This window comes from Physeter macrocephalus, chromosome 16, assembly GCF_002837175.3.
Source record: "Physeter macrocephalus isolate SW-GA chromosome 16, ASM283717v5, whole genome shotgun sequence".
In the NCBI taxonomy this organism is placed as follows: domain Eukaryota; kingdom Metazoa; phylum Chordata; class Mammalia; order Artiodactyla; family Physeteridae; genus Physeter; species Physeter macrocephalus.
The window spans coordinates 30,936,921-30,947,097 of NC_041229.1; the positions used below are offsets into that span (position 1 = coordinate 30,936,921).

General features: G+C 38.0%; 1 protein-coding gene and 1 long non-coding RNA gene across 3 annotated transcripts in view; one reads left to right on the forward strand and one right to left on the reverse strand.

The window, feature by feature from the left end:
* The window catches only part of LOC102995937 (uncharacterized), a 186,048-nt gene that overhangs the window by 129,999 nt on the left and 45,872 nt on the right, over window positions 1–10,177 (reverse strand). The window lies entirely within an intron of this gene.
* On the forward strand, window positions 6,723–8,464 carry LOC112062041 (CYFIP-related Rac1 interactor B-like). Its single transcript, XM_055091352.1, has one exon. The coding sequence runs from the start codon at window positions 7,256–7,258 to the stop codon at window positions 7,790–7,792; it is 537 nt and encodes a 178-aa protein (XP_054947327.1). The 5' UTR covers window positions 6,723–7,255; the 3' UTR covers window positions 7,793–8,464.

Here is a 10,177-nt window from a genome sequence, read left to right on the forward strand (position 1 = left end):
GAAAATGTGATTAAAAATCTTCCAACAAACAAAAGTCCAGGACCAGATGGCTTCAGAGGTGAATTCTTTCAAACACTTAGAGAAGGGCTAACACCCATCCTTCTCAAACTCTTTCAAAAAATTGCAGACAAAGGAACACTCCCAAAACTCATTCTATGAGGTCACCATCACCCTGATACCAAAAGCAGACAAATATACAACAAAAAAAGAAAATTCCAGACCAATATCACTGATGATTATAGATGCAAAAATCCCCAACAAAATACTAGCAAACAGAATCCAACAACACATTAAAAGGATCATACACCATGATCAAGTGGGATTTATCCCAGGGATGCAAGGATTCTTCAATATACGCAAATCAATCAATGTGATACACCATATTAACAAATTGAAGAATAAAACCCATATGATAATTTCAATAGATGCAGAAAAACTTTTGAAAAAATTCAACACCCATTTATGATAAAAACTCTCCAGAAAGTGGGCATAGAGGGAACCTACCTCAACATAATAAAGGCCATATATGACTAACCCACAGCAAACATCATTCTCAATGGTGAAAAACTGAAAGTATTTCCTCTAAGATCAGGAACAACACAAGGATGTCCACTCTCACCCACCACTATTATTCAACATAGATTTGGACGTCCTAGCCATGGCAATCAGAGAAGAAAAAGAAATAAAAAGAATACAAATTGGAAAAGAAGTAAAACTGTCACTGTTTGCAGATGACATGATACTATTCATAGAGAATCCTAAAGATGCCACCGGAAAACTACTAGAGCTAATCAATGAATTTGGTAAAGTTGCAGGATACAAAATTAATGCACAGACATCTCTTGCATTCCTGTATACTAATGATGAAAAATCTGAAAGAGAAATTAGGGAAACACTCCCATTTACTACTGCAACCAAAAGAATAAAATACCAAGGATAAACCTACCTAGGAAGACCAAAGACCTGTATGCAGAAAACTATAAGACACTGATGAAAGAAATTAAAGATGATACCAACAGATGGAGAGATATACCATGTTCTTGGATTGGAAGAATATTGTGAAAATGACTATACTACCCAAAGCAATCTACAGATTCAATGCAATCCGTATCAAATTACCAATGGCATTTTTTACGGAACTAGAACAAAAATATTAAAATTTGTATGGAGACACAAAAGACCCCGAATAGCCAAAGCAGTCATGAGGGAAAAAAGCAGAGCTGGAGGAATCAGACTCCCTGACTTCAGACTATACTACAAAGCTACAGTAATCAAGACAGTATGGTACTGGCACAAAAACAGAAACATAGATCAGTGGAACAAGATAGAAAGCCCAGAGATAAACCCATGCACCTATGGTCAACTAATCTATGACAATGGAGGCAAGGATACAGAATGGAGAAAACACAGTGTCTTCAATAAGTGCTGCTGGGAAAACTGGATAGCTACATGTAAAAGAATGAAATTAGAACACTCCCTGACACCATACACAAAAATAAACTCAAAATGGATTAGAGACCTAAATGTAAGAACGGACACTATAAAACTCTTAGAGGAAAATACAGGAAGAACTCTAGAACTCTGACATAAATGACAGCAAGACCTTTTTTGATCCACCTCCTAGAGTAATGGAAATAAAAACAAAAATAAACAAATGGGACCTAAGGAAAGTTCAAAGCTTTTGCACAGCAAAGAAAACCATAAGCAAGATGAAAAGGCAACCCTCAGAATGGGAGAAAATATTTGCAAATGAACCAACGGACAAAGTCATCAGAAAATCTATGAACAACAAATGTTGGTGAGGGTGTGAAGAAAAGGGAACCCTCTTCCACTGTTGGTGGGAATGTAAATTGATACAGCCACTATGGAGAATAGTATGGATGTTCCTTAAAAAACTAAAAATAGAACTACCATATGAAGCACCAATCCGACTACTGGGCATATACCCAGAGAAAACCATAATTCAAAAAGACACATGCACCCCAAATTCCATTGCAACACTATTTACAATAGCCAGGTCATGGAAGCAACCTAAATGACCATCAATAGATGAATGGATAAAGAAGATGTGGTACATATATACAATGGAATGTTACTCAGCTATAAAAAGAAAGAAATTTGGGTCACCTGTAGAGACGTGGATGGATCTAGAGACTGTCATACAGAGTGAAGTAAGTCAGAAAGAGAAAAACAAATATCGTATATTAACACATATATGTGAAACCTAGAAAAATGGTACAGATGAACTGGTTTGCAGGACAGAAATTGAGACACAGATGTAGAGAAAAAACGTATGGACACCAAGAGGGGAAAGCAGCAGGGGGTGGAGGGGGTGTGATGAATTGGGTGATTGGGATTCACATGTATACCCTGATGTGTATAAAATGGATGACTAATAAGAACCTGCTGTATAAAACAATAAAAAATAAATTTAAAAAAAACAAACAAAAAAATTGCCCACTACCAATGGTTGCTTCAATTAAACAAATGTTATAAAATTTAGCTTAAAAGAAGGAGGAGGAGGAGAAAAAAAAATTAAAATTGGAATTACCATATGATCCAGCAACTCCACTTCTAGGTATATATTCAAAAGAAAGTAGAGTCTTGACGAGATATTTGTACACATATATTCAAAGCAGCATTATTCACAATAACTAAAACATGGAAACAACCCAAGTGCCCATTGATGAATGAATAGATAAGGAAAATATGGTCTATACACACAATGGAATATTATTTAGCCTACAAATGAAGGAAATTCTGGCAAATGCTACAATGTGGAGACCATTATGCCAAATGAAAAAAGGCAATCACAAAAAGTCAAATACTGTATGAGTCCACTTATATGAGGTTCTTAGAGTAGTCAAAATCACAGAGACAGAATAGAACAGTGGTTGCCAAGTGCTGGCAGGAGGAGGAAATGAGGAGTTATTATTTAATGGGTATAGAGCTTCAGTTCTGTAAGATGAAAGAGTTCTAGAGATGGACTGTGGCGATGGTTGTACAACAAATATGAATGTGCAGTTATATGCAGATTTTTTCAATAAATATGTACCACAGAGATGCACACTGGCCACGGCGCGAGACCCCCGAGACCCGCGAGAGCAGCACCCATGGGGACCTGTACCCACCCCTCCCTTCCACCCCGGGTGTCACCTAGGCCTTAGCAAGGTTCCCTGAAGGGCTGTCCTGGGGGCAGCGGAACATCCTGAAAACCACGGGTGGTGAGCACATTTCTGTCTCCTGTGGGAACAAGAACAGGTCCTCCTTTAGGCAATGAACCTCGCTCCAGTGTCCATGCTTCAGCAAACCTGAGCCAGGCATCCCCGTAACTCTTCAGTATCCACTGAGGCCAAGAGGAGAACCTGAACTTCCATCCCCACCTAGCAGTGACAGAGTAATGTATGTCCCCCTTTCCTTTACAAAGCTGTGTCAGAGAAGACCTGCTAAAACACAAGATTTAAATAAGATTCAGAATTTCATAACATAATACTCAAAATATCCTAGTTTCAATAAAAAATTTATACCAAGAACCAGGAAGATCTCCACTTGATTGAGAAAAGGTAATCAATAGATAACAACACCAAGATGACACAGATGTCTAACATGGATTTTAAAGCAGCTATGATAAAAACCCAGATAGCACTGGAGCTGAATTAGAATCTACCTCTGCTGCCTTTGCCTGAATAGGGAATCAAAACCAAACCAAGGAAGACCTTTCACACAGGGGAAAGAGCTGACTTACCAAAAGGCTATGGCTCTAATCCTTTATTCTGTTTTATGATAATAGAAAGAGGTTGAGAAGGAAGTAGTGATTTTTGTCCACAAGCTAATTTTACAAATATCCGTGCAAGCTAAACTGAACAAGCACCCAGAACAATAAATTGCCTTAATCGAAGGCATTGACTTGGAGTTACAAAATAGGAATATTTCATTGAAATGTTTCCCTTCTGGAAAATAAATGTAAAGTATCTTTGGCCTAATTCAATCTAAACTTTCTCCTGAATCATTAGCTTGGGAAACAGCTATGATTAAAATAGTAACTTTCTGGGAGACCTTCAAGATGGTGGAGGAGTAAGATGTGGAGATCACCTTCCTACCCACAAATATATCAGAAATACATCTACACGTGGAACAACTCCTACAGAACACCTACTGAATGCGGGCAGAAGACCTCAGACTTCCCAAAAGCCATGTGGCTGACAGGGTCTAGGTGCTCAAGCCAGGTGTCAGGCCTGTACCTCTGAGGTGGGAGAGCCGAGCTTAGGATATTGGTCCATCAGAGACCTCCCAGCTCCAGGTAATATCAAAGGCAAAAGCTCTCCCAGAGATCTCCATCTCAACACTAACAGCCAGCTCCACTCAACAGACAGCAAGCTACAGTGCTGGACACCCTATGCCAAACAACTAGCAAGACAGGAACACAACCACATCCATTAGCAGAGAGGCTGCCTAAAATCGTAGAAAGGTCACAGACACCCCAAAACACACCACCGGACATGGTCCTGCCCACCAGAAAGACAATATACAGCCTCATTGACCACACACAGGCACTAGTCCGCTCTACCAGGAAGCCTACACAACTCACTGAACCAACCTTAGCCACTGAGGGCAGACACCAAAAACAACGGGAACTACAAACCTGCAACCTGCGATATGGAGGCCCCAAACACAGTAAGTTAAGTAAAATGAGAAGACAGAGAAACACACAGCAGATGAAGGAGCAAGGTAAAAACCCACCAGACCAAACAAATGAAGAGGAAATAGGCAGTCTACCTGAAAAAGAATTCAGAGTAATGATAGTAAAGATAATCCAAAACCTTGGAAATAGAATGGAGAAAATACAAGAAACGTTTAACGATGACCTAGAAGAACTAGAGCAAACAAACAACGATGAACAACACAATAAATAAAATTTAAAATTCTCTAGAAGGAATCAATAGCAGAATAATTGAGGCAGATGAATGGATAAGTGACCTGGAAGATAAAATAGTGGAAATACTACCTCAGACCAGAATAAGGAAAAAAGAATGAAAATAATTGAGGACAGTCTGAGAGACCTCTGGGACAACATTAAACACACCAACATTCGAATTACAGGGGTCCCAGAAGAAGAAGACTAAAAGAAAGGGACAGAAAATATTTGAAGAGATTATAGTTGAACACTTCCCAAATATGGAAAAGGAAATAGTCAAGTCCAGGAAGTGCAGAGTCCCATACAGGATAAATCCAAGGAGAAACATGCCAAGACACATATTAGTCAAACTATCAAAAATTAAATACAAAGAAAAAATATTAAAAGCAGCAAGGGAAAAACAAAAAATAACATACAAGGGAATCCCCATAAGGTTAACAGCTGACCTGTCAGCAGAAACTCTGCAAGTCAGAAGGGAGTGTCAGGACATCTTTAAAGTGATGAAAGGGAAAAACCTACAACCAACATTACTCTACCCAGCAAGGATCTCATTCAGATTCAACGGAGAAATTAAAACCTTTATGGACAAGCAAAAGCTAAGAGAATTCAGCACCACCAAACCAGCTATACAACAAATGCTAAAGGAAGTTCTCTAGGCAGGAAATACAAGAGAAGGAAAAGACCTACAATAACAAACCTCCCAAAATTAAGAAAATGGTAATAGGAAAATACATAACGATAATTACCTTAAATGTAAATGGATTAAATGCTCCAACCAAAAGACATAGACTGGCTGAATGGATATAAAAACAATAGCTATATATATGCTGTCTACAAGAGACCCACTTCAGACCTAGGGACACATACAGACTGAAAGTGAGGGCATGTAAAAAGATATTCCATGCAAATGGAAATCAAAAGAAAGCTGGAGTAGCAATTCTCATATCAGAAAAAATAGACTTAAAAAAAAAGACAATTACAAGAGACAAAGAAGGACACTACATAATGATCAAAGGATCAATCCAAGAAGAAGATACAACAATTGTAAATATTCATGCACCCAACTTAGGAGTACCACAATACATAAGGCAAATGCTAACAGCCATAAAAGGGGAAATCGACAGTAACACAATCATAGTAGGGGACTTTAACACCCCACTTTCACCAATGGACAGATCATCCAAAATGAAAATAAAGAAGGAAACACAAGCTTTCAATGATATAGTAAACCTGATGTACTTAATTGATATTTATAGGACATTCTATCCAAAAAAAATAGAATACACTTTCTTCTCAAGTGCTCATGGAACATTCTCCAGGATAGATCATATCTTGGGTCACAAATCAAGCCTTGGTAAATTTAAGAAAATTGAAATCAAATCAAGTATCTTTTCTGACCACAATGCTATGAGACTAGATATCGATTACAGGGTAAAAACTGTAAAAAATACAAACACATGGAAGCTAAACAATACGTTACTAAATAAGCAAGAGATCACTGAAGAAATCAAAAAATATCTAGAAGCAAATGACAATGAAAACACAGTGACTCAAAACCTATGGGATGCAGCAAAAGCAGTTCTAAGAGGGAAGTTTATAGCAATACAATCCAACTTCAAGAAACAAGAAACATCTCAAATCAACAACTTAACCTTACACTAAAGCAATCAGAGAGAGAAGAACCAAAAAAACCTCAAAGTTAGCAGAAGGAAAGAAATCATAAAGATCAGATCAGAGCTCCGAACCGCCGCTGCCACCGCCGCCTGGCTCATCGCGGCTCCGACACAGGGGCAGGTGCGGAGGGGCTGCCGGTCCGGCCGCCGCCGCTGCCCCGCTCCGGGCCCGGGGCTCCCCCTAGCACCGCTGAGGAGCCGCCGTCGCAGCTCGAGGAGGGCGGAGGAGCGGGGCTGAGAGAGCCTAGAGGTTCGCGCGGAGGATAGAGGGACAAGAACAGAATCACCAGCACTGGCTGAAGATGCCCAGCCTACAGAGTCTGAGAAGGAAATTTATAATCAGGTGAATGTAGTACTAAAAGATGCAGGAGGCATCTTGGAGGACTTGCAGTCATATAGAGGAGCTGGCCATGAAATACGAGAGGCCATCCAGCACCCAGCAGATGAGAAGCTGCAAGAGAAGGCGTGGGGTGCAGCTGTCCCACTAGTAGGCAAATTAAAGAAATTTTACGAGTTTTCTCAGAGGTTAGAAGCAGCATTAAGAGGTCTTCTGGGAGCCTTGACAAGTACCCCGTATTCTCCTACCCAGCATCTAGAGCGAGAGCAGGCTCTTGCTAAACAGTTTGCAGAAATTCTTCATTTTACACTCTGGTTTGATGAACTCAAGATGACAAATCCAGCCATACAGAATGATTTCAGCTATTATAGAAGAACATTGAGTCGTATGAGGATTAATAATGTTCCAGCAGAAGGAGAAAATGAAGTAAAAAATGAATTGGCAAATCGAATGTCTTTGTTTTATGCTGAGGCAACCCCAATGCTGAAAACCTTAAGTGATGCCACAACGAAATTTGTATCAGAGAATAAAAATTTACCAATAGAAAATACCACAGATTGTCTAAGCACCATGGCTAGTGTGTGCAGAGTCATGCTTGAAACACCGGAATACAGAAGCAGATTTACAAATGAAGAAACAGGGTCATTCTGCTTGAGGATAATGGTAGGCGTCATAATACTCTATGACCACGTACATCCAGTGGGAGCATTTGCCAAAACTTCAAAAATTGATATAAAAGGTTGTATCAAAGTTCTTAAGGACCAGCCTCCTAATAGTGTAGAAGGTCTTCTCAATGCTCTCAGGTACACAACAAAACATTTGAATGATGAGACTACCTCCAAGAAGATTAAATCCATGCTGCAATAACAGTTCTGGAATAAGCACCTGCTGTAGACAGAAGACAGTATTCTGCAGTGACTGAGAATGCACAGTTTTTAGTGATTGCAATTACTATCTCATTTACTCTTGCTTTTTATTTCTTTCCTCTGTTCCTCTCCCTCTTTTTTAATCATATTCTTGTTCTTAAGACTTCTTTTCTGTGCCAAAATCAGTAAAGTTATACTCTGAAGGGATGTTGTCCTTTCAAACAGGCCATCTAAGGCAGCTAATTATGCATTGCATTGGGGTCTCTACTGAGAAAAATTCTGTGACTTGAACTAAATATTTTTAAATGTGGATTTTTTTTGAAAACTAATATTTAATATTGCTTCTCCTGCATGGCAAAACTGCCTATTCTGCTATTTAAAAACCCTCAATGACTTTTTTTTCTACTGCCGCTTTTTTCATGTGCAGCCAAAATGAAAATGTTTAAATTAACTGTGTTGTACAAATGGTACCCAACACAAACTTTTTTTAAATTAGTAAGACTTTTGTTTAAAGTTTTAAGTTTGCATTTTGACTTTTTTTGTAAGGATGTATGTTGTGTGTTTAACCTTTATTAACTAATGTTAAAAACTGTGATGTGTGCGTAGAATATTACGTATGCATGTTCACGTTTAAAGAATGGCTGTTGATAAAACAAAAATCAGCTTTCATTTTAAAAAACATAAAAATAAAAAAAATAAAGATCAGATCAGAAATAAATGAAAAAGAAATGAAGGAAATGATAGCAAAGATCAATAAAGCTAAAATCTGGTTCTTTGAAAAGATAAACAAAATTGATAAACCATTAGCCAGACTCATCAAGAAAAAAAGAGAGAAGACTCAAATCAACAGAATTAGAAATGAAAAAGGAGAAGTAACAACTGACACTGCAGAAATATAAAGGATCATGAGAGATTACTACAAGCAACTATATGTCAATACAATGACAACCTGGAAGAAATGGACAAATTCTTAGAAAAGCACAACCTTTGGAGACTGAACCAGGAAGAAATAGAAAACATAAACAGACCAATCACAAGCACTGAAATTGAAACTGTGATTTAAAATTTTCCAACAAACAAAAGCCCAGGACCAGATGGCTTCACAGGCAAATTCTATCAAACATGTAGAGAACAGCTAACACCTATCCTTCTCAAACTCTTCCAAAATATAGCAGAGGGAGGAACACTCCCGAAACTTATTCTATGAGGCCACCATCAGCCTGATACCAAAACCAGACAAAGATGTCACAAAGAAAGAAAACTACAGGGCAATATCTCTGATGAACATAGATGCAAAAATTCTCAACAAAATACTAGCAAACATAATCCAGCAGCACATTAAAAGGAGCATACACCATGATCAAGTGGCTTTTATCCCAGGAATGAAAGGATTCTTCAATATACACAAATCAAACAAGTTGATACACCATATTAACAAAATAAAGGAGAAAAACCATATGATCATCTCAATAGATGCAGAAAAAGCTTTTGACAAAATTCAATACCCATTTATGATAAAAACTCTCCAGAAAGTAGGTATAGAGGGAACCTACCTCAACATAACAAAGGCCATATATGACAAACCCACAGCCAACATTGTTCTCAGGAACAAGAGAAGGTTCCCCACTCTCACCACTATTATTCAACATAGTTTTGGACTTTTAGCCACAGCAATCAGAGAAGGAAAAGAAATAAAAGGAATCCAAATCAGAAAAGAAGAAGTAAAACTGTCACTGTTTGCAGATGACATGATACTATTCATAGAGAATCCTAAAGATGCTACCAGAAAACTACTAGAGCTAATCAAAGAATCTGGTAGAGTAGCAGGATACAAAATTAATGCACAGAAATCTCTTGCATTCCTATACACTAATGATGAAAAACCTGAAAGAGAAATTAAGCAAACACTCCCACTTGTCATTGAAACAAAAAGCATAAAATACCTAGGAATAAACTACCTAAGGAGACAAAAGACCTGTATGCAGAAAAGTATAAGATACTAACAAAAGAAATTAAAGATGATAAAAACAGATGGAGAGATATACTATGTTCTTGTATTGGAAGAATCAACATTATGAAAATGACTATATTACCCAAAGCAATCTACAGATTCAATGCAATCCCTATCAAATTACCAATGGCAGTTTTCACAGAACTAGAAAAAATTTTTCACAATTTGTATGGAAACACAAAAGACTCCAAATAGCTAAAGCTATCTTGAGAAAGAAAAACGGAGCTGGAGGAATCAGGCTCCCTGACTTCAGACTATACTACAAAGCTATAGTAATCAAGACAGTATGGTACTGGCACAAAAACAGAAATATAGATCAGTGGAAAAGGATAGAAAGCCCAGAGATAAACCCACACACATATGGTCACCTTATCT